Source organism: Protopterus annectens, chromosome 2.part1 (assembly GCF_019279795.1).
Source record: "Protopterus annectens isolate FY-2018-M chromosome 2.part1, PAN1.0, whole genome shotgun sequence".
Lineage (NCBI taxonomy): Eukaryota > Metazoa > Chordata > Ceratodontiformes > Protopteridae > Protopterus > Protopterus annectens.
Genome location: NC_056729.1, coordinates 1,525,953,186 through 1,525,979,668, shown reverse-complemented (window position 1 = coordinate 1,525,979,668; position 26,483 = coordinate 1,525,953,186). Strand labels below are relative to the sequence as shown.

General features: G+C 39.2%; 1 protein-coding gene across 3 annotated transcripts in view; it reads right to left on the bottom strand.

Moving 5' to 3' along the window:
- Positions 1 to 26,483, bottom strand: part of MMEL1 (membrane metalloendopeptidase like 1) — a 1,737,390-nt gene that overhangs the window by 29,623 nt on the left and 1,681,284 nt on the right. For all 3 annotated transcript variants that reach the window (XM_044062979.1, XM_044062980.1, XM_044062978.1), the window contains exon 22: positions 781 to 857. In XM_044062979.1, the coding sequence (XP_043918914.1) occupies positions 781 to 857 (77 nt within the window). The remainder of the gene's footprint in view (positions 1 to 780; positions 858 to 26,483) is intronic.

Here is a 26,483-nt window from a genome sequence, read left to right as displayed (position 1 = left end):
GTAGATTGTGTTATTAAGAAAGGAGATTAGATGAAGACAAACCAAATTTTCTTAGCTGAGTGCTAAGAAGGAGGAAATTGGACTCAGTCAGCCTACAAGTAGTTTACATTTGAACACATACAATGTGCTAATGGGGGGGGGGAGGGTTGTGATACTGTGACTAAAGGCACTTATTTCAGAGGTACTGGTAGGATACTTTCCAAATGAATTGAATAACGTTGTGCCTTTTTGCACTCAGTGAGAGAAGAATCATAGAATCATTTTAATCGGTACTTAATTAGTCTGTTTGTTAGGAGTGTTAAGTGAAGGAAATATTTGAGAATACAGCTAATACATGTTTTCTGTTGGAAATGTATACACTTTTTGAAATATTTGGAAGTGTCGGAGACTGTAACCTTAAATGCATCAGATCAGTTTTGTTAACAAATAATCATTTTTAATTAGATGTATAAATTAGTTCCCACCACTATTAATTTATATAATAAGACAATAACTGGTCTGGACCCACAGTGTGTTTCTGAACACAAGTTACAATATTACATTAGAGTAGCAAACAACATTTACTGTTGATATTTGTATCTTACCTCCCCCCAAAATAAAAACATGTCAGAACAAGGTATAAAAGACATAAATGCAGCAACTAACCACAAATGTAATAAATAACTAATTTACCCAATATTTGAAGAAACAGTTGTGATCATTTTTACAAGAAGTGAGAAGGCTTTTAGACTTTTAAAAACAAAACGTGGTTACTGTATTGAATGTATATCATAATCCCACCTGTACTTCAGAGGGCTGTGAGCATCTGTCTTGATTGACTGGCTTGCATACTCTGGTCTGTACGAGCCACACCAAACCTGTTAAAGGAAATTATTGTAAAATTAATTGTGTGTTTCCTGTTTGCAGCACACTGCCAATTATAAATATGGCAGTGAGAGAAACTATTGAGCACCATTTCATTAAATGCTGCCTTGGCTTTGTGACTTTTTTTTTATTAACAAGCCATTTTATTAAGAACCATGACTAATGAACAATCACAAAACTGATATATAACTTTTCAACACATACTTAATACAAGAGAAATACACACAAAAGTTAACAACCAGAATGATGCCAATAAAAGCAAACTATGTTAGGTTAAGCACAGAAAATATTTCCTTGCTCATGTCATGAAAATGGAACCACACACGATGTTCATAAATACTAAAAAAAAAAAAAAAAAAGAAAAAGTAAGAAGCATCAGTTCTCCAGTGTGAGAAAATTATAGCAAGAACACTTAAACACAGTGTTGTAATCCAGATGTATTCCACCTCATTTAATCTAGCCTCTACCTCCATTATCCGTAGTAACCAAAATTCAGGATGATCATGATAGGGTAGTGATGACTGCAAAATCCAGGATGCTGTTTCCCTCACTTTGTCCTATATCACCTTAATATTAGGGCATGGCCATACCATGTAGAAATAGCATATAGGCTTCTGCATCTCAAGCAGCTATCAGGTGTAGACTTGCCCCTTTTAAATAAAGTAATTGGAGAGAGTTGCCATTAATGAAGTATCCTATACCAGATAAAGGCCACTTGTGGGACAAAGTAAAGTGTTTTTCATAGCTTCAACATATTATTCCATACAGTGTCAGTTGTTTTACCGGGTCTATATCAGTTCGTCGAAATGGCTGACGATCGAACACCAGATGTTCAAACTGTGAAGTTCGAACACTGATTATCGTGAAGCCACGGAACACCAAATTCTTTCCCAGGGAAAGAATTCGATGGGCCGTTTCTGTGGCTTCGCGATTATTAGGACTGTGGTGGGAAGTTACGGGTCGGGTTCAGGTAAGTGTGCGACTGTGTGGACGTTAGGGTTAGGGCTCGGGTTAGGTGAGTTAGAGTTAGGGCACGGTTGAGGTGGATGTGCGATAGTAACAGACTTTAGGGTTAGGGCGCGGATCAGGTGAGTGTGCGATAGTGACATACCTTAGGGTTAGGGTTTGGGTTAAGGTAAGTGGATAGATAGTAGTGTATGTATAGTTTAGTGTAGGGTTAGATGTAGGATTTTAAGTGTTTGTGTGGGAAATGCTGCTTTTTGGTGTGCTTGTGTTGTGTGTGTGTTTCTTGGAACAGCAATTTTTTTCCCTGGGAAAAAAAATCGCTGTTCTAAGACTTTGATGTTTTTGTACTTCGTGGTTAGAAGTTCGAACATATGGTGTTCGAACTTCAGCCATTTTGGTGAACTGATATAGACCCATTTTACCTAGTTGCTGCTCCTAAACTCATAGATTATTACTAGACTAACTACCCCTGTGGGTTATTTTAACCCTAGCCAATTGTCCCATGTGAGAATCAAACCCTGCACCTTGTGTCTGGAAGATAAACACTTTAACCATTATACCACCCTCCCACTGAATAATCTAACTGATACTCAGAACTAGACCATTCTTTACAGAAATTAAGACCCTATACAAGTTTGCACTTAAACACTGAAAAGACTCAGTGTTGTTACAAGGCAAAACAAAGGACTTTCCCAGATACTTCAGGGTTGGGTCATTATATTTGCCTAGTTGTGCCTTTAAAAATATTAACTGCAAATATTGGCAAAATTTAGTCTTAGTTGAGGGGTGTTCATTAGCACACTTCTGGAATGATGGAAATTCCCTAGAATTATTGCCAACAAACTACCTTCTTCTTATGTAAAAAAAGGGCACTTTTCTCCATTTAATTCCATGACTGATCTAATTTTCAGTGTAAAAGTAGGAGCCTATCTTTTGACCAGTAATCCATTTGCCAGTCCATGCTTCAGGTCCATCTGGATCCCAGAACGTTCCTCTGTCATGCAAGCTGAGATGCATTCTTAATATATGAATTGGACAGATATTTTGTAACTGTTTTTCATTGTCTTTGATGGGTGCTTCATAGTGGAAGGCAGTCTTTGGCCCGTTGGCTGCCTGCCACCTTCCAGGTGAATGTTAGTCTATGAGTCTGTGTCCATCACATAGTCAGAAATGTTTAACAGTATGAAATCAAATCAATTCAGCATGATTGTGCTTAAACATAGTTCAGGAAAACCATAAAATTACATTTAAAAATAAATCCTCAAGAATAATACATATTATATAAAATCAAGCTTGAATAGTTCCTTACAAAGAGGTCCTGCTTCAAAGACCCTTTTTAAAGTGAAGAACATGCTTAGTCAAGTCAGGAAGCCCACTGTACCACTTTTTACCTCATTGGTCTGACAAGTTATAGGAAACTGCTTTGCATTTTGTAGACATTGAACAGTCCACCTTGAAGAACCTGAATAGGTACAATGATTCCTTGCTAGAAAAATGCGCAAAAGGGGGAATCATTATTATATTCTGTTTTTTATAAGTGACTCAGAGGTAACTTCTTCCTAGTCTGAAGGTAATGTTTGATTTTATTCTGTTTGAAAGTCTATCCCTGGAACACAGCACTGGTGGGGGAGATGAATCTGGACTGGGGAACCTAATACCACAAATACTTATGAATAATGGAAAAAGGTGAAGGATACATAAAAGATCTCCTTCCAAAATGATGGGAAAAAGAATTTCCTTATAATCAGAAGATGTCAGTCATCAACTACTTTCAAATTAAACGTGATATGTATATGGAATGTTGAAAATATCAAACTGCTAAACCTGACTATCAGACCCATGAATCTATAAAACTATAGGACCACTTAAAACTCCATTGATGTTAAATCTGGAAAAATAATACATTCCACAGGAATGGGGCTCTAACATGGAAAAAATTCAAGACAGAGTGATCATTTTCATCCTGGGAATTACCAGTGGTTACGTATTAGAACAGCAGAAAGGCTGAGCAGGTTGGTTAGGCATCAACAGCTCTTTCGTGCAGGTGGAGCATATATTATGTAGGACAAGCCTAGTAAGTGCTATTGTTTTTTTTATTCTGACCTTTAGAATGAAGATAGCCTGTGCAATCCAGCAGAGAGGTAATTCAAAAATAGAGTATATAGTTAATGAACATGCTGTGGCATTCTGTACGTACAGAAAAGCTTGAAGTCGTAGGCGTTCAGCACAAGGAGGATGACGCTGACGTATTCCAGTCATGAGGAGATAAAAACGTGCAACTGCTGCAAGGTCTTTTGATACAATAAATCATTCAAACTGTGTAATGCTCCTCAGATGTTGATAAGAATAAGACTGAAAAACAACCATAACCCCAGTTACTAAGTAGCAGCTAATCGTCAAAGATCATGCCTAGATTATGCACTCTTGATGCAAACAACAAACTGTTCAAGGATAAATCAAAAAGATTCAACACCATCCCACACTCGGGTATTGTAGATAAACTCGCCCAGCTAAATGTAAAACTCACTGTAACTCACTGGATAGCTACTTAGCTCACAAACACAACCCAGGAAATCAGGATGGGTGGTGATACATTTTTCAAAAGACCTGTCACTAGCAGTATACCCCAGGGGTTCAGTCTTGGAGCTACTTCTCTTTGGCATTTACTTCTTGGAATCAGAGCAAATGTTAAGGGTATATGGCCAGATGCCTGTAAACTTGGTGTCATCATTAACTTCCCAGCAGGCTCCAAGATCCTCCAAAAATGCCTTTCTCAAGCATAAAACTGGTGTCAAAAGCTTGGAATAAAACTAAATTACAGGAAATGTATAATGGTATCCTTCAGCAAGCACAACTTCCCTTATAACTATCACATCATCAACAACCCCCTCCCCCCAAAAGTTTATCCTGTAGTCAGGGTTCTGGGAAACTCTGTTGACAATGAACTGTCCATTGATCACCATGTATCCGCTGTTGTAAGGAAGTCCGTTTTTATCGCACATCTTATATCTAAAGGTATGGCATTTGGGTCAAAGGATTTAATCATTTCACTGTACCTGGCTCTCATTAGTTCGACCATTCAGTATAATGCCCCTTTCAGTATGCATCTGTCCAAACAATTGCCAAAACTTGAAAGACCTCAGTGCTTTCTTACCAAAAGAAGTCAAGGGCCTGAATCATAAAAACTATGCAGAATATTTCAAAACCTTGCCTCTCTTCTCGGTATCATACAGGTTGCTAAGAGGCAGTGATGGGAGTAATATATTACAATATATAATGTATCACTATTTCTAGTAACTAGTAATATAACTAGCTACTTTTTCAAAATAGTAGTATATTACTTGTTTTAGTAACTAGTAATTTAAATGTGCGTTACTTTTGCTTAAATCAGTAAAGCAGCTGCCAAAATCAGTAAACCTTTAATAATTCACATATATGGTTAAGCACTTTCATCTACACTTGTAAACATCATCAGAACCATTGTTAAAAGAAAAAAATCATGTTAAAATGCATTCAGGAAGTGACACGACTCCCAAATGCTCCAATCGGCATGTCATATATAAAAAAGGCAGGAAGTCTTGCGAGATAACTTTAAAGGGCACTCAGTATTGTCATGTAAAACTGAAAACCGAATGAGACATAAAATAAAATAAAACTAATGCAATGTGATACACTAATTTGTAAGGATAGAAACATAAACAGCGTTAGTTAACATCCTGTATTTACTAGAAAGTACTGAAAATCATAATTTATTTGCTTGTTTTTTCAGCTTGCTAGTGATAGATATGTTTTCATTGATACTGAGGATGTTACTGGCATCTAATAATTCCTGGTTCAAAAGTTTGTTTTTCCAGTCACCAGAGAGGGTAGAAGCACACACTTGCTCAATCACTGAGAAAGTAAAGTGTTTAAAAGCAGCTCACAGCACGGAGTGTTTAACAAGGGCATTCTTGTTGTCAGCATGTTTAATGCAGTAGTAATGCTGGTAGATTCCATGGTTTAAAGTATTGTCAGTCTTTCCAGTGTAAAAAGTCAAACACTGGGGGCATGTAGCCAGGTACACCACTTTCTCAGAGGTGCAAGAAAGTTTTCCACCCCTAGTACCTCTCTTGATTTTGCCAAAAATCTCCCCATCGTATTTGGTTTCAATGTGGCAGCACTGAGAACACTAACCACATTTAACTGTTAACTAAGAATCCCCCTGTTGAGGATTTTTATTTAGGTTCATAGGTTGGTACTAGGCTGTCGGCCCTTGGGCCTATACAAGCCTAACCATAACAATTCCCTTGCTATTTCTTCCCTGAAAGTAAATAAAATGTGTTTTTTATAGGTCTTGTACTGCTGGCTGTGTATGGTTTGTTTTAATTATTATTTGTGACTCTGTAGCTATAAAGACTAGTCTTCTTCACTTTTTGGCTGCTCCCATTAGGGGTCACCATAGCAGATCATTGTTCCACAGAACAAGTGACGGTAGAGTTTTACGGTGTCAGAAGGCACATGCACACACAAACTCACACCTAGGGCCAATTTAGAATGTCCAGTCCACCTGCAGCTTGTCTTGGGAATGTGGGAGGAAACCAGACTACATCTAAACAAACACAGGGAGGACAAGCAGACTCCACAAAGAAGGCACCCCAGCCAAGAATGGAACCAGGGAACCTCTTGTTGTGAGGTGGCAACACTAACCACTACACCACTGTGCTGCCCAGCTGTAAAGACTAGTCTGCTGGAGTTTTTCAACAGTTAAATGCTATTTATCATCACTGTAACATTGTGTATACAACTTTAATAATACACTTATATGCATGCACTTACTTGTGTGAGTAAATCTCAGTATTATAATTGATAAACTATACTTGTGTAAAAGTAACACATTAGTTAGTAATTAGTAATAATAATATATAACTTCTTTAGAAAAGTAATAAGTAATAGTAATATATTACTTCACTGAAAAGTAACTAGCAATCGTAACTTATTACTTTTATAAGTAACTAGCACAACACTGGTAAGAGGTGACCTCTGCCTTGCTTCCAGAGCCTTAACAGACCCTATACTTTATGACCTAGTACACAAATTTACAAGTACAGTGCTAGTTCATAGGTTCATAGGTTCATAGGTTCATACTAGGCTATCTGCCCAAGGGCATTTATAAGCCTAGCCCATAGTTATGTGGCTTTCGCCACCCCTTTAGATTGAATAAAAACTATGCCTATTGTGAATCTCTTAAGGGATTTCAGTCTCTTTTGCAACATAAATAGGATATGTTGGAGAGATAGGTATGCATCAGAGAGAATGTTGCTTCCATGAAACAGTCTTCCTCTCTATATAAAGTAAAGAAGTTCTCTTACTCCATTCAAATGTAATCTGGATGAATGGATGAGAAACTGCAAACTCATTCCTGTTTTAGCACCCACACCCCTCATGGATAGGCTAACTAGTGAATGCCCCAATATATCCTTCTGCCTGCCTCTAGGTTACTCATACACAAAACAAAAGGGACAAAAAGACCATGAGAGTGTAAGGCTAGGCTTCCTAAGATCATTACAGAGCAGTAGCTGAGTAAGTACCTACAAACTCATGAAATCAAGGAGGCAGACAGAATTGTCTCTAACAACATTGATCTTTGCCACAATATGGTCATTACTTGTCTTATGAGAGCATTGTTAGTACAACAGTGAAGCCAGACCGATAAGGATCAAAGAAGTGTGAACCACTGAAAACAGCCACGCCGCACATATATTATTTTATCTGGTAAGAAACCACTAGAAGAAACGTTTGAGCTCAGGCAATAATTCTGCACACTTTGATGCTCCAGATATTGATTCTTAATGGCAGAAATATTAAAAGTCTCTTTTATTACTCCAGTTACACTAGAAATACTAGAAGCAGTCATTGAAGTTCCACAAACTCCCAAGTCCCTTAGTCACCTCAAGATTTATTTAGTATTTATTACTTATTTATTAACATTTGTTTACTGGGAAAGTCTGAATGGGCACTGGTACCCATTTTCAGTGGAGGCCTGGGAAGAACATTTGCATACAAAACATTTTAATACAGAAAAATGTAACAAATGTACAAAAACAGCTCAATTCAACAATGCAAATTCACAGATTACATCCAGATTTAACAAATGTAAGTCAAATATCATGAAGCATTGCAAGGATGGCAGTACTTTTTTGCAAAGGGAAATTAGCAAACATGCAAATGCAATTAATTCAGCACATAAATTCATGGATTGCATTTATAAGTTTAGAATTTAAGTTTAAATCAGTAAAACAGAACAGTGGTAAAGATTCAACAAGGGTGGAAGAAGGCAGAAGACAAGATTATCTAGTTTAATGATTTTATTTTAATGCATGTGGTATACTGCAGAGACATTAAAAATTAGGAAATGTATTGCTTGATCAATTAATGGCAGTTGTACAGATGTGTAACAGATAGGTAGAACAGGTTGGATGATAGGACAGTAAGAGCAATGTGAATAAAAGTGGCATGATGTAGCACGGAGGGAGTTATCCTGCAGTTGTGCAGGAACAGAGCCAGTATTTTGGTAGAAAGCCTTTTTTAAGTTTAGTTTAAAGGAATGGAGTTTGGATATCATTAGACTGGATGAATATTATCATGGAACATGTCCGAACTGTACTCTCTAAAATGCATGTATATGGGGGCCCCAGCTATACAGCTAGTTGCTTTATCAACAGCACCAAACATGTCATCTCTGAAGCCCTCCTAAAACTGTTCATTTTAACCATAGCCACTGGGTGTGTTTCAAAAGTTATTTTATTGATACTTTGTTGACCAAGTTTGTTCCACTAGGCCAATGGCTTCTTTTCAGGGGATACCTGAGTTGGTATTCATACTGGCAAGGAGAAATTTCACTAGGGCAATGGGGAACCATCCTACTCTTTTTGATAAGTGCCATGAGATCTTTTACTTCGATTTGAACAACCACTGACCCTGGCAGCTGGTACTTCAGTTTAACAATTTATATAAAGGATGACACACTCAAGAGTGCAGCCCCACCACCCTTATGCTGCAATGCAGTCTCAATACTGGAGAACCAGCTACCTGGTGTGGGAATACAATCCACAAGCCTTTTGCACTAAGGGCAAGTGAGCTACCTGTTGAGCTATTGAGAGTGTTAAGGAATGAAAAATGGATATTGTTTTATCCCCAGATAAAAGGGGCTTTAGGATTGTAAACCCATCAGTCTAACAAGCTGAGTTTGCAAAGCCATGTACTGTATTATATCTGATTTCTTAAGCTCTGATATAAAAATGTGTATTGCCTAGATTCACAATTGTATGGTTTTATCAAACTGAGGTCATGCCTACTTAACTTAGTAAATGTATTTGAGAAAGTCACTGATGTTTGAGAGGCCATTCAGTTCATACAGCATGCCTAGATATGGTAAAGGCCTTTAACACTATTTTCCATATTGGTATTGTAAATTAAATCAGCTTAAAAGCCTTCATATCTACCCTTATCTTTTAAATGGATAGCAAGCTGGCCTACAGATAGAACACACATAATTAAGGCAGCAGTTGCCACCTCAGAATGCAAAAAAAATGACCAGCTGTATTCCTCAGAGTTCATTAGTGCGATGCTTTTTGTTGGGCATCTATTTCTTGGATATGCAGACCACAAACCAGATACATGGCAATTAAATGTGATGATGATTGCAAGCTGGATGCTGTCATTTTCTCAGCATCGGATACCATGTTATTACCGCAAGGGCTAAACCATACAGAACAACAGTGATGTAAAAACAGGCTTAAATTAAATGCAAAGAAGTTTAGCAATGTCACCTTTAGTAAATAAATCTTGACATCAACATACAGTTGAAATAGCTCCCCAATCTAGACTAATACCGTCATCGTAGATCTTGGCACTTTTTTTGGATAACTCTCTAACACTTAACCACCATGTAGAAACAATAGTCAGGAAATTCTGTCTAGCCCACATATTAACTGAAGGTATCTCATCCAGGTCAAAAGAAATTATCATTTGTGTATACTCTGCCTTGATCAGATCAATTGCAGAATATAATGCCCTGTTGGTATGTGTCTATTAAAATACATTATGCAGTTAGTATGACCCTCGGGGTTCCAAACTAAAAAGATCACCAATCTAAAGACAATCAGTTCCCAAGACAGGCATGAAGCTCATTGTCTTTATGCTATATCTTATAAACTCAAGTCCAGTGGTCCTTTATGTTTAACACATAGCCTACAGACTCAGTGTGCCAATAAACCACAGCCCATAAGGCAAAACAACATACCCAAACAAGAAGAAGGTTACTGTCAGCTGCCTGTCGGGTGCCAGGATCCGCCACATAACCCACACACTCAGGTCACTCCACAACAAGTACAAACATGACTCTGTCATTGTCCATTTTGGTGTGAATGACCTGAGACGTACCTCCCTGGACTACATGAAAAGAGACATGGAAGAGCTCTCTGATCTTGTAGCCCAGGCAGATATGACCCTAGCCTGAGTAGCATCCTGCCATCACCCAGAATGATACCACAGTACAAGGGCAAAGGATTGACTTCAACAACTGGCTAAGCATCTGGAGTCATTCTAAGGGGATCCAGAATCTGTCTCCCTGGGATGGCATGGTCAACAGACCATGATGGGCAAGGTTCAAATGACAAATTCACCACCATAACAGGAACAGGCAAGCACAAACTGAGGATAATGCTACTCAATGATAGAAGTCTAAATCTCAAAATGCACTCACTCGAGGCACTCCTTAAAATGAAGAACATCGATATCTGTGCAATGACTGAGACCTGGTTCAAGGCTCTAGAGAGCACCCCTGCATTACCAGGCTATAACTCATGGATATACACACCTCCAGGCTAGTTGCGCAGCATAATGCATCTGAGGTTGTCCAAGTGCAACTAACACTGGTCAGAACTGCAATCCAAATTTTAGCCTGCTACAGATCCCCCACCATGCCCCTTGATATACTGGAAAACTTTAGGGTTCAACCAAACACCCTAATAATGGGCGATTTCAACTACCCCACCATTAAATGGGAAATCTACTCATGTACAAACTCCTTCGCTCAACGCTTTCAGGAATTCATAAATTCAAATGCCCTGGATCAACTTATCCACACCCCACCAGGGACAACAATATCCTAGACCTACCTAGTCATTACCAACATGAGTGACACCACACCTGAAGTCAACTCCTCTTTGATCAGATCCAACCATAACCTAATCACTCTTGATATCCACATCCCGCTCCCACCCACCATTAAGGAAACCACGGTAAAAAATTTCTCCAAAGCCAACTTCATGCTTCTTAAGACAGAAGTGGCGAACTTCATGACACCCATGCAGATGGACAATACAGTTACGACTGCTGAATCCTACACAAATGCACTCTATAAGCACTTACATGAGTGCATGGATCATAATATCCCAAACAGAACCAAGATGCTATCCTTCAAAAAAAGGAAGCCAATCTGGTGGTCCCCTGCCATAAACAAACTCTACAACAGAAGGAAGAAACTGTTGCAAAAGAGATTAAAATCCCATGAATGGAGGAGCTCCCTGGTCAGCCTCAGTAAGAAGTTCATAGGTTCATAGGTTCATAGGTTTATACTAGGCTATCTGCCCTAAGGCATTTATAAGCCTAGCCCAAATTATTGTGGCTTACGCCACCCCTTATATGAAAAAATACTGTGCCCATTAGTTTGTTGTGCCTCTGTCCAGCAGTGACACAGAGATGATTCCTTTGAGATCCCTTATGAGATCCTCCAAAACTAGCTACGAAAACAAAATTGCCACTGATTCTAAGGGCAACCACAAAGCATTCTATAGCTATGGCAAGAATCACAATGGCAACACTCAGATCTGCTCTGAGTTACATCACAACGGCACAAAAATTACAGAACCAACTGATATTGTCAACATCCTGGCATATAGGTTCAGTACTAACTTTACCCCCCCCCTCACCCCCTAAAGGGCCCATATCTATACAGGAAGAATGCAGAGTCCCTGTAATCACATCTATGCAGGTAAAAGCTGCACTCTCTAAAACCAAAAACACAGCATCCATGGGACCAGACAACATCCCAGGCTGCATTTTACATGAACTTCAGAACAAACTGGCTCCCCACCTAAGCACCATGTTCAATCATAGTCTCATGTCAGGCTTTGTGCCCACTGAATGGCACACAGAAACAGTTATCCCACTCCACAAAGGGGGAGCCACCACTGATCCTGGGAACTATCGCCCTATTAACCTGATGAGCCTGGTCTGCAAGGCCATGGAATGTATCACCATGGAACTCATAAACAAAGACATTGGTAACCTCCAAACTCTGGACCCCACCCAGTTTGGGTTTGTGAAAGGCAAATCATGCCTTCTGAACCTGATTGACTTCTTTAAGGCAGTCACCAAAGCCGTAGACGAGGGTAAGGTATCTTGACCTCCTCAAGGCTTTCGGCACCATCCCCCATTCTGGAATTATAGCTAAACTCACTAAACTAGGTATAAATCCCTACATCACAAGATGGCGTGCCAACTGGCTCACTGACAGAACCCACACTGTAAAAGTTGCAGACTCCAAATCCGACTTCAAACCAGTGACAAGTGGAGTACTACAGGGTTCAGTCTTGGGACCTCTCCTGTTTGGTATCTACTTCTCTGAAGTACAGGCTAACACAGAAGGCCTATGGCTAATGAGGTTCACAGATGACTGCAAGCTAGGAGCCATAGTCGAGTCCCCAAATTATGTGGACATCGTACAGGAGGGCCTCACTGAGACAGATGCCTGGTGTCAGAGCCATGGCCTCAAGCTCAATGCCAAAAAGTGCATTGTCAACCCTTTTGGTAAAAACTCTGTACCCATGAACTACCAAATAAATGGCAGTCTACTTAATGGCGAATGTATGATAAGAGACCTTGGGACACAGGTGGACAGTAATCTCTCCTTTGATAATCACATAGCCACAGTAGTCAGGAAATCCTTCTATGTGGCACACCTCATCACAAAAGGGTTCTCATCCAGGAAAAAAGAGGTCATTGTTTCCTTCTACTTGGCACTCATTAGACCCATTATAGAGTACAACGCCCCTTTTGGAATGTACCTCACAAGACATCTGCAGCAGCTGGAAAGGCCACAGAAGTACCTCACAAAGAGGATTACTGGCCTCAGACAGATGTCCTACACTGACTGTCTCAAAAAACTCCAGCTTTACTCTGTAGCATGTCGCCTACTCCGACGAGATCTCTGCCTAACATATAAAGCTATGTTAAACCCAGAGCTGTTGGACATGCTACACCTAAAGAAATCCCAATCCCTCCAAGCTACACGTTCTAGGGACCTAAATCTTGTCATCACAGTAAACCGGACATGCTGGAGGGATAGATTCCTGTCCCAGAGACTTCCTATACTGTGGAACAAGCTACCCATCTATGTCAAGCAAAGTTCTTCATTAGCACTCTTCAAGAAAAATCTTGATGAGTGGACGGGAAATAGGAAATACACCCCGGGGATCACATCTGTGGCTCTGTTCGACAGGGGCACAGGAAATTAACTTTCTTGGGTGGCGTAAGCCAAGGAACCTTGTTGGCTAGGCTTACTTAGGCCCTTGGGCCGATAGCCTAGTACCTACCTATGAATCTATGAACACTATCCTCCTACACCTCTTTAGATTACATGACTCCAGAAACAATCAAATAAATGACTTAAATCTGCACCAACAAACAAATAAAATGTGCTGGAGGCACATTTGGATATTTGGAGGAGTCATCTCTAAAATAACCTTCATTTACTTATAAAACAGAGTAAGACATTCACTTCAAGATAAACCTTGATGGTTTGATGGGCACCTGTACATTCATCCTCAGCCAGACATTCATCCTCAGCCAGACTGATTTTGTTCTCTTGTGGCAGTAGGTGCCATAAAAGGCTGGATATTGGCAAGGTGATTTTAGTCCATTAACTGACTACCTTGTAAACTATTAATCTATGCATCTGTAAATAAAACTCCTTTCATTAGAGTGGCCCTTGCAGACTGTAACTTTTAAGATGGAAAACATTCAGGTAATGCCTTTTTAAACAGCTTTATTAAATTATCTCTTAAAACATAAGGGTATATGTTAGAGGAATTTTTACTTTGTTTTTATGTTTTTATATATTTTTAAGTGATTGATGCCTTTAAGATTAGTATTTGAGGCTGTATGCTTATTAATGATAATTGTATAATTGTTTTACAATGATTGGTTAGATTGTGCTCTTTAAACACCTTGGTTTTATTTCTTGGTTATGGTCTGAAGAAGCAGTTTTGTGAAAGTGCTTACCTCTTTAATAAAGTTTTTTATATGTAACAGAAGTGGATACATTTTTATATATTTTGAATCAGCTTTATTAAATTATCTCTTAAGACATAAGGCAAACATACATTAACAGAAACAGCCTGTATTAACATTTTTTTCAATCGACAGAAATTATACATCATATATCTTTTCTTTTTGTAGTTATTGTAAGTTCAACATTACATAAATTGCTGAATTACTGGCTTCCCTTAAACCTCATTCCTCCTTCTCAGCATTATTCTACATGTGTTGTACCCACAATTTCCATTTATGTTTATGTAATTTACTCCTCCCTTTTCTAAACATTCCTCTTTCAGTTCTTTTATTTCTTTTCTAATATTAAATACTTCAGATACAGTTGTTTTCAAGTTTGATTTCAATTTTCTAGTAATTGCTTTTTTGGCAACAGAGAGTTAAACCCTATAAGGCCTTAGTATGTCTAAACAATTTAGATCCCATATCCAAGCTCAAAAGAATACTTTCATAAGTTACAAACATTTACTCACCCAATATTTATGACAGAGTATTCTGAAGGGAATTTTTAATATCTGACAACTCATTATACTCCCAAAACATATGTTCAAATTTTACTTTTTTCTTCCCCATCACACCTCTAACATGCTCTACTGCTATCTACCTGAGGAAAAATTCTTTGAAGTCTACTTGGGGTATAAAATACCAATGCAAACACTTCCAAGCAAAGATCCTAAACTTTTTGGACTTTGTTGCAAACTTGGGGGACATATACATGTCCTCCCATTTTTCTCTGTTAAATTGCTTGTCCAGTCTCACTTCCCAATCTTTTCTAACCTCCTGTGATAGATTCTTATAGTTATTGTGCAGTATTTCATATGACCTACTAGCTATTCTTTTTTAACATCATCATCTGCTCTAGATTTAACTAAAAAACTCTACCAAAATAGGTATTCTTCTACCCATTTCTCTTTGCTTATACTCTGATATTATTCCCTGGTAGGAAAGGCATTCTCTAGTCTGCAGTCCAAATGTCTTCTTGGCATGATCCCATTTTATTACCTTTTCCTCTCTAGTTATTTGCTCCCACTGCCTTGGTTCCTTTGCCAGTTTTCTCCAGTAAATTTCAGCCCATCCAGCTTATTTTCTGTACCTCCACTTGCAGTCATCTCTATTGGCAAAATCTCATTTCTCCATTCTCTTGTTTGCTTTGTTCTTGTAATACTTTATTATACATTATGAATGCAATATTCATATTCTGTGTCTTTGTTAATATTTTCCTTAAGGATCTACATCCAAAATTCCATTCTCTATTTCTTGAACTTCCTCCCTGGTTCATCACCATCCCTTTCTATTTCAGATTATTTAACCTTCTGCTGGTGTTATGTATATGAGCCTTAACTGTGTAACTCTAAAATATCCCTTCAAATCAGGTAATCCTCAAAAACTTTTTTGTATTAGAAGGATCACTTATATCACTTAACACTTGCCCTCTTCCCTTCCCATATAAATTCCTTCAACTCCTTACAAATTATTGTCCACAGCTTCTCCTCTGGTTAATAAACATATGCCTGACCTGTATATTAAACTAAAGGGACTAAATACATTTTCTCTGGTTGTATCTTTCTATCCATATCCATAAACAAGATCTTCCAGTTTTTCAGATTTTATATTATCCTTTGCTTTGTCTCTTCTCATATATCCTTATCTGCTATAACAGAAGCCTTTGTAATCCATACTCTTAAATACTTCATCTTATCATGACCCCATATATATGAGTATTGCTGAACCTATTTGTGTTCATAATTTATGGCTATAGCATTTGTTTACCTTCATTAACTTTATATCCCAAAAAGACTTGAAAATGTCTCAAAATGTTCCTTTTTTGGATTTATCAGGTAGAAAATAATCCATCCATCCATCCTCAACCCCTTTTCCCATTTTGCACATGGGGTCAGGGTGTCACTTCTGCAGTGACAATTATCTCAAGCCAAGGTTTACACCACCGGGTGCAAGCCCTGCCATGGTAGTTCATTCATACTACTCACTCACACATACACATTCACCTGGCCAGTTTAGAGTGTCTAATCCACCTACTGCATGTCTTTGCAATGTGGGAGGAAACTGGATTACTTGGAGGAAACCCACATGACTGCAGGGAGGACATGCAGACTCCACACAGAAGGCACGCCAGCTCAGAATTTATACCACAGAACCTCTTGCTTTGAGGCAACAGTGCTAACCTCTACACCACCATGGCCACCATCTGCAAATAAAGCCAACTTTTATTGATTAATATACCAATTATGTCCCTCTTCTTCTGAGTCTCTAATTTTCTTTGCCATTAGCTCTAAATATCCTGGCTCCTCTATTCAAACACAACCTATCAGAGAGAAACCATCCCACATTAATTCTTTCCTCCAATCCTTCACATGTAGGTTCATAGGTTGGTACTAGGCTATCAGCCCTAGGGCCTATACTAGCCTAGCCAAACAATTCCCCGGATATTTCTTCCCACAATATTTACTTCCCTGGACCCTGTCTAGCAGGGTGACTGACGTGATCCCTGGGGTGAATTTCCTATCTCCCATCCAATCATCAAGGTACCTTTTGAAGAGGGCCAAGGAGGCGCTCTGCTTGACATGTATGGGCAGTCTATTCCAGAGTATGGGGAGTCTCTGGGTCAGGAACCTATCCCTCCAGCATGTTTTGTTCATTGTGATGACAAGGTTTAGATCCCTAGAGCGTGTGGCTCTGAGGGACTGGGATTTCTTTAAATGGAGCATGCTCAACAGCTCAGGGTTTGACATGGCCTTATATGTTAAGCAGAGATCACCTCTGAGTAGACGATATGCCACAGAGTATAGCTGGAGTTTTTTAGACAGTCAGCATAGGGCATCTGCTTTAGGCCTGTGATTCTTTTAGTGAGGTATTTCTGTGGCCTTTCCAGCTCTTGCAGATGTCTTGTGAGGTACATACCAAATGGGGCATTGTACTGTATAATGGGTCTAATGAGGGATGAGTACAGTGGGACAATGACCTCCTTAACCTATTTTTAAACTCCATTTTCATTTTATCCCAGTCAGTAGCTACAACTTCTGAAGACGTTTCTATCTTCTTTAATAATTGTCAAATAATTTCCAATACCATTCCTTAAATTTCTCTTTCTTTTAATTGTTATAGCCCATCTAGCAGTTAATATAATTATTCCCATTTTCCTTTGTCCTTGATATTCTGCTGAATATCTACTCTGAATTCCTTTCTTTGTCAAATTTGCATGGTCATTTCTTCTCATAGGTGTCTCCTGTAGTATTGCTATTTGCACTCTGCATTTCTTAACATAATTAATACCTTTTCCTTTTTTCTATACCTGTAAATCCATTTACAGTCTACGATAATATGGATAGTGTAGCCATTATGCTAAAAAGGTATTGTTCACAACTATTATACATGACAGTTTTTTTAATGTGTATTTCTAGCTTTTGTGTTACATGCACATACTAATTTTTGACAGGCTTATCTTTTATGCAGTTGTTTCTTCTCATCTCTATTTGAACCTATGTCTCATTTTTCAAGACTTTTTCTTTTAATGAAAACTCTCAAACAAAAATTAAACACATTTTCAGGACACCCCGATCCCCAATTAATTTAAAACAAACACACAGAACTATGTACATCTTCAAAAATTAAGTTTAACCCTCCCGATAGGAACAACTGCCCTAAATTGACAACTCCATCCACAGCATTACCTAAAATAAAATTAAAGTTACCCATGGTAAAATGCATGCTACAACCATTGAGCCCACTTAAACTGATTGCTGTCTGTTCTTTTCTTATCTTATCTCTGTTGCCATCCCAGATATGAAAAGCAGGTTTCAGTAGATATTAACTGTTACCCCTAAGACAAAGTACACTGGCTATCTCTAAATGAAACCTAATTGTACACTATTAGAAGCATTCAAGTTGTAATGCTGCTAGGTAGGATTCTATTTCTTATATACCTCCCATAATTTTAAATTTTAATTTTCATTGAATCGCCTGCCATTATGCCTTTAAAGTTTGCATTTTCCTCAGCAAAGAATGATCAGAGCTCTCAAGATTAATTGCTTGCACCTGCAGACAGCTTGTCTCCATGTAAAAGTTGTCAGCAATAATTATTTATATATTCTCTCAAAAAAGAATATACAACTGCCTTCATATGCAGACTTCTTGACTCCCGCTGAACATTTGCTAATACAAAGCCAAGCTAATATCTTTGCAGATGTAAGACATTTAGCATTTATTTATTTATTATTAATTTTACATTTGATTACTGGGAAAGACTGGACACCAGTCCTGTCTTTTTTCACCAGAGGCCTGGGGAGAAAATCTCCACATACTACATCAATTTAATAACACTTGATTACATTTGAATATACAGTGTGTTACAAATACAAGAATGCAAAGTTTATACACGTACTATACCTATAAAGTTTTTGTAAAGAAACAGTTGTATCACATGATCATAGGCTAGTGAGACAGAAACTAAACAAAAAGAATCTTCTAGAAATTCTATAAAGAATCAAAATATCAAAATACAGTGCATAGAGCACTGAATGAGGGACAAATAAAACATCATACAACTTTTGTAGAGTACAGATGTATTTTTTTAGGTTAAACTGCTCTTGCTTATGATCAGAGCTAAATGAATGTATATTATGAGTGGTGTTAGGGTCAATGAAGTAAAAGTACTAGTATCTTCTGAAAGGGACAGTTTAGTGAGGAACTGTGCATGGGCACAGCCACTTGTTGGGTAAGTGAGCTTTTAGTATTTTTTTAAATTGAGACAAGGCTGTAGTAGGAGGTTGTGCGTTCCAGATTTTGCATATGTAATTTGAGAAGAGGGTTCTCCAGCTAGGTGTTTGGCTGTATTTATCTTTATGAGGGGTTTGTTGGTGGAGCATAGAGCTCTGGCACTGGAGAATGGCTGCAGTAATTTTTGCAGGGCAGGTGTTTTCCCTACTTGATAGAAGATTTTGTGGGCCATGGTTAATTGGCTAAAGAGTATTAGTCGGGGGGAATGCCAGACAGTTGAGTTGTCTGAGTGCTGTACAGTGATGTGATCTAAAGGGTGAGTTTGCAGCATACCGTGCTATTTTATTGTAACAGGATTCAAGTTTTGCTAACTTGGATTTTCTTAGATTTGTGAATATGGGAGATGCATAGAGCACAGTTGAGATCAGGTGGGATTGGGCAATAGTAGCGTTAGTATTTTTTGTGAAATAGTGTTTGTTCCTATACAGTGTTCCGCATTTTTGTGTACTTTTTTTCACAGTTTGGGATACATGAATGTCAAATCTCATGTTGAAATCGACTTCAACTCTCAGAAGTTTGGTGTGAGATGAGGGGGAGATAATGGTGCTGTTTATTGAAGCAATGTTAAATGAGGTAGTGGGTACAATTGTTTTAGTGGGATGGGATATCATGAGTTTGTTTTTTTTGGGTGATCAGAATTAGTCGGGAGTTTGTTAGCCAAGTCTCTACCGCTAGGAAGGATTGTTGTGTTAGTGTTTGTAGTTCATATATGGTAGTAGCAGCACATATCACTATTGAATAATCTGCATATTGGATGAGTGCGGCATGTGGTGCCGAGGTATGGAGGTTGTAAATATTGTAACTATTGAGAAGAGTAGGGGCCTAATACTGAGCCTTGTGGGGATTCCTAGTCACTGGAAGAAGGGTTGATAGTGTTTGTTGCCAACGTAATGCTTGTTGGCACCCAATTAGGTAAGAGTAGACTGACATAAGTTCAGCTCCAAGAGGGCATTTAGAAGTTTGTTATGGGGAACCATATTGAAGGATTTTGATAGAGCCATAAAGATAGAGGACACATATCTACTGTTGTTTCTGTGAAGGTTGATAGTATTAGTAAATGATATTAGTGCAGTGATAGTACTGTGATATGGTCGGAAACCGTGCTGAGTATTGGTAAGTAGTTTGCTTAGTGTGCAGGTCATCTGTGATTTGTTTGTGAATGATTCTTTCTAGTATTTTAGACAATGGAGATAAGATTAGTTAGACAGATCTGCTGAAGTCCCTCATTTATGAAGTGCTTTGTCATGGCTTTCATCATTTTGTTTAATTTTTCAAGTCTACAAAAAGCACTTGTTTATACCTTAAGCCAAGAGCATTAATCTAGGCATTCACCCTTGTAAAAATAAGAGAACATTTTTTAATTCTGCATGTTGTTGTTGTTGTTTGTCTTTCAGCTTTTCCTGGTTAGGGGTCGCCACAGCGGAACTCTGGTCCGCTAATGATTGGCAGTAGATTTTCACGAACGCTGAGGTGACAGCTCAACGTCCAACCTTCAATGAAGGCACGCCCATTTACACATGTCTTTCGAATGCCCACCCAACCACGGGGAGGACATGCAGACTCCACACAGAAGGCACTCCCCACACTCCAGCTGAGAATCGAACGGGAGAACCTCTTGCTGTGAGGCAACAACGCTACTGCTGCACCACCGCGGATATTGAATTCTGCATGTGATATGATATAATCACTGCATTTTTACACCTCACCCCACTCCTGCAGCCAAAGAGCACAGCATATTAACAATAAACTTGTTTTTGCGCAGCCTTTCTTCTCTTGTTATACTGTAAAGCCTACATTTCTTACAACTTAAATAGTACTTGTTTACTTTAATATCTTTAACACACACAACAGCCACTGAAATGACACCCCCACTTTTAAATAACCCCTTATTACACACTACACAAAACATCTTTTTATATATATATATATATATATATATATATATATATATATATATATATATATATATATATACACACACACACACACACACACACATATATATATATATATATATATATATATATATATATATATATATATATAATATTCAGTTTGTCATGTTTTACACAAATACTAATAAGAACAATATTTGTTTTATTTACACCCACTTTTTTCCCCTTTTAGTGTCCTTCTGAACATTAATGACATAAAGTGGGGTATGTGCTTTACAGTCCACCTACCAATTTAATGAAGTCAACAAACGTCCAGTCTTTCTCAGGCAATTTTTTCTTGAAAAGCCATATTTCACAAATGTGATTTATGCTTTATAGTTTCCAATTTATTCACTAATTTCAGTGTTTCTGATCTTCTTTCTATTCATCTCCATCTTCCAACCAGACTATGGTTCAAGTCCCATGTTTCTCCTGAATCTTTTAGTCGCCTACTGTGTATTTCTGTTTCACATGTATTTACCTTTCAAATACTGGAACATTTTCACTGCTAAAGCCTCTCTAGGAGCTTTATTGTCAGAAAAATGAGATGTTGTCCCTTTCTGTTTGCTGGCTCATGTTTAGTTGGATAAGCATGTATATTTCCTCCTTAGCCTGTTCTGCATCCAAAAATGTATTCGATCCCCCAGGAAAAATATTCTGAAGATAGCTGGATACAGCAGTTTGAATCTCACACCTGCCTCTTGGCATTCCCAGATTGCTGGGATAAATTTGCTTATCTTCTGCCTGGTGTGCGGTGAGCAATCATTTTCTACAAGCACTCTACTTGTGACCTTAGCTGGAGCTCCATGTTGAAATGTATCAGGCAGTCATCAGACCGCCATCAAGTTGAAGGAAACCTTGCCAGCTAGAATATCAAATCAAATAAAGGACTTTTATTATGAGTTACAGAGATCACCATGGTGATGGAGATTTAATTATGTACTGTAACAATGAATGGAATACAAGGGTTATGGGAAGTGTGCTACACAGGTTAAGAAGAGGAGTACAGGAGATAAAAAAAGTAGAAGCTTGATTACATACAAGGATAACATTGATCTGAAGGGTGACTTTAACAGTGATTAAAAGAAGAAAAATGAAACTGCAGAAGTAAAGTGTTTTATTAAAACACTTAAAGAATGGAAAAAGCCAGTTATACACACACACACACACACACACACACACACACACACACACACACACACACACACACATTTATATTTATTTATTTATTTATTTATTGCATTTGTTTACCAGGAAAGTCCACTGGGCCTAAAAGAGCCCATTTTCGGTGGAGGACTGGGGAGAAAAGCTCTGACAAGAACATAGATGCAGAAAAAAAAATGAAACATTAATTGGTACAGAAGTAGAAACAGTATTACACATAGTGGTTACAGTAGTACATACAGAATATATACATAAGTGAGGAATTTAGTTGGTTTGATTACAGTAACATATACAGAATATATACATAAAAGCAGGAATTTAGTTGGTTAACAGATGAATTCAGAGTAGTAAAAATGGAGATAAATTAATCAGCATTATTGTACCAATATCAACAAGCGATGAAAGAAAAAAAAGTAATAAATATGGAGAAAGTATCATCAGTCACTACTAGTAAAAAGCATAGGAATTTAGTTATAATATAAGGAGAAGGAAGAGGTTAAGTTATAGAGCAGGTACATAGCCAGGAAGAGTTGAGATGATTTTTCAGTATTTGTTTGAAGGTGGTGGTGCTGCCCATGTTTCTTATAGAAGGAGGAAGCGAGTTCCATAGTTTGGCGACAGTGAAGGAGTAGAGCAGTTGACCAGCTGGTAAGGTGGTGGGCTTTTCTACTTTTAGAAGTAGATGATTTTCTTAGCTGCCTGCAGGGTTGGTATTTGGCAAGCAGAGTTGAGAGAGCAAGACAGTCTGTGGGTCTGTAGATTATTTTGTGTGTTGTAGTTAGCTGGGTGAATGAGAGATGGTGAGGGAGTTCCAACCAGCCTAATCGTTTCAGTCAGTTACAGTGGTGGGATGAGAATTTGGCCTTGGTGGCAAATTTGGCTAGTCTGTTGTAACATATATCAAGTTTGGATTTTGTAGAGTTTTGGATATTAGTGTCCTCCCCGTGGTCGAGTGACGTTAAAGACATGCAGGTAGGTGTGAGCATGAATGGGCATGCCTTCATTGAAGGTTGGGTGTTGGGCTGGCAACTCAGCACCGTAAAATCCACTGCCAATCATGAGCGGACCGGAGTTCTGCTGTGGCGAACCCTAACCGGGAAAATCCGAAAGAGTGAGGAGAGGGGCACCATAAAGGAGAGAGGGTAATAAAAATGTAGTTGCAAGGGTTTGTCTAGTAGATAGGCTAAGAAAATGTTGGTACCTGTACAGCATACTGAGCTTTTGGTGTGTTTTTTTGATGTTACTGTTTATGTGTAGGTCAAAGTTTAGGTTTTCATCTATAATAATGCCTAGTAATTTAGTGTGTGGGACAACTTCTATAGTGTTATCGTCTTGGGCTTGTATACTGAAGAGTTTTTTATCTAGGGGAGTGGTTTTCTTTAGGGTAAACATTACTAGTTTAGTCTTTTTTTGGATTTAGAGCAAGATGATTGTTAAGCATCCAAGATTCAGTAGAGATGAGGACATTCTGGGTGATCTGCTGAAGTTCAGAGCTGGAAGTTGCAGTGCATATTCTTGTAGAGTCATCAGAATACTGGATTACTGAGCATTGTGGGAGAGTGGTGTAAAAGCTGTTAATAAAGATGCTAAATAAGACAGGACCAAGTATGGAGCCTTGGGGTACCCATGTGGAAGTATTGAGGAAGAGATAGTAAGACTGTTGCCATTTGGTGGATTGCTGCCTATTGGAGATATAGCTATTGAACCATTGTAGGGTAGTTGGGGAAATGTGGAAGGTAGATAGTTTAGAGAGGAGGTTCATAGGTTCATACTAGGCTATCTGCCCTAGGGCATTTATAAGCCTAGCCAGAATGTGTTTGGCTTTCGCCACCCATTTTAAATTTATTTTGCTATGTCCTTTTTCGAGGTTAGTATACTGTGCCTCTGTCTAACAGTGACACAGAAGTGATACCCGGGGTAAACCTACAATCTCCCATCCACTCATCAAGATTCCTCTTGAAGAGAGTCAATGAGGGACTCTGCCTAACCTGCACTGGGATTTTATTCCAAAGTGAAGGGAGCCTCTGGGTTATGAATCTGTCCCTCCAGCATGTCCTATTTATTTCAGTGCTGAGGTTCAAGTCTCGAGCGTAGCTCGATGGGATTTGGATTTTCTGAGGTGCAGCATGTCCATTAATTCCGGGTTGGACATGGCTTTATATGTCAGGCACAGATCGCCTCTGAACAGGCGGTATGCCACTGAGTAGAGCTGGAGTTTCTTTAACCGGGCAGCATATGGCATCTGTTTGAGCCCTTTGATCCTCTTGGTGAGGTACTTTTGGGGTCTTTCCAGTTGCTGCAGGTGTCTGGTAAGGTACATCCCAAAAGGGGCATTGTACTCAATTATGGGCCTGATGAGGGATGAGTAAAGAGGCACGATGACCTCCCCTGATCTAGATGTGAATCCCTTCATGATTAGGTGGGCTATATAAAATGTTTTTCTAACTACTTTGGCCACGTGGTTGTCAAATGAGAGATTGCTATCAACTTGGGTCCCCAGGTCCCTAATTACTTCTTCTGTACTTAATGGATTACCACCTATGTGGTAATTTGTGGGCACTTTGTTTTGCCAAAGGGATGACTATACACTTTTGGCATTTAGCTTGAGGCCATGGCTCTGGCACCAGTTGTCTGTTTCTATGAGGCCCTTTTGGAGGATGCTTGTGTTGGCTGGAGAGTCGATTATGGCGCCCAGTTTGCAGTCATCTGCAACTTGGTCAGCCACAGTCCTTCCGTGTTGGCCTGTACCTCCGAGAAATATATACCGAACAAGAGAGGTCCCAGAACTGAGCCTTGTGGGACACCACTTGTAACTGGTTTGGAGTCTGACATGGCTCCAGCAATTCTAACCATGTGGGTTCTGTCCTTGAGCCAGTTTGCAATCCATCTAGTGACATAGGGGTTTATATTTAAGCTGGTGAGCTTATCTATAATACCCGAGTGGGGTATTGTATCGAAGGCTTTTGCGAGGTCCAGGTAGGCTGTGTGGACCACCTTCCCCTCGTCAATGGCCTTGGTGACTGTTTCAAAGAAATCAACCAGGTTTAAGAGGCAGGATCTGCCCTTAACCAAGCCGAACTGGGTAGGATCCAGTGTTTGTAGGTCCCCAATATCTTTATTTATGAGGTCCATGATGATCCTTTCCATAGCTTTGCAGACCAAGCTAGTCAGGCTTATGGGGCGATAGTTTCCAGGATCCGTTGAGGCACCACCTTTATGGAGAGGGACCACTGTTGCTGTACGCCACTCTTTGGGCACATATCCTGTAGTAAGGCTGAGATTGAACAGTAGTTTTATGTTTGGGTTTAGCTCTTCTTGGAGTTCATGTAGGACGCAGCCCGGGACACCATCTGGTCCCATTGATGCTGTGTTTTTTGCTTTGGAGAGGGTGGCTCTTACTTGAGCATCTGAGATGTCAGGGGGGCAGCACTCTGCTGGGATAGATATTTGCCCTTTTGGTGGGGAGGGGGGGGGAGAAGTTTGCGCTGAACCTGTCAGCTAGGATGTTGGCAATGTCTGTGGGTTCGGTGTATTTTTTGTCATTTTGGACTAATTCTGAGCATATCTGGGAATTATCACCCAGGTTCCTAGCATAACTAAAGAAAGCCTTGTGATTATCCTTAGTGTCCTGTGCAATTTTTCTCTCGAAGCTGGCCTTAGACAATTTTATGTGTGCCCGCAGTTTTTTGCTAATACTGATCAGTGATGCCTTCCCTTTTTGGGATTTTGCTCTATCATTTAGTAGCTTCCTCCTTCTATTGTATAGTTTGTTTATGGCTGGGGTCCACCAGACCGGACGTCTGCCTTTGGAGGATTGGGTCTTGGTTTTATTTGGGATCGCATGATCCAAGCATTCCTGAAGGTGTTCATAGAATGCATTTATAAAGGATTCTGAGGTCTGGGCCGTATTTTCCACAGGCCCAGGGGCTTTGAAGGATTCCACCTCAGTTTTGAGGAGTGTAAAATTTGCTTTAGAGAAGTTTTTCACTGTGGTTTTCTGGGCAGGGGGTGGGGTCGGGATGTGAATATCCAGTGAGATTAGTTTATGGTCTGATCTTACCAGTGAGGGATACACTTCTGGTCTGGAGCATAGAGTCCCCATGTTGGTGATGATCAGGTCCAGTATGTTTTCCCCTCTTGTGGGAGTGGTAACAAGTTGTTCCATAGCATTTGAGTTTATAAATTCTAGGAACCTTTGGGCTAGGGTGCTGGAGCTAGAGTAATGCTCCCAGTCTATGTTTGGGTAGTTGAAGTTGCCCAATATAATGGTGTTTGGAGAGACCTTCATATTTTCCAGTGTTCTCAGGAAGGCCGAGTGGGGTTCCTGGGTTTGAGAGGGTGGTCTGTAGCAGGCTATAAACTGGAAGGCAGTTTTACCCACTGCTAGTT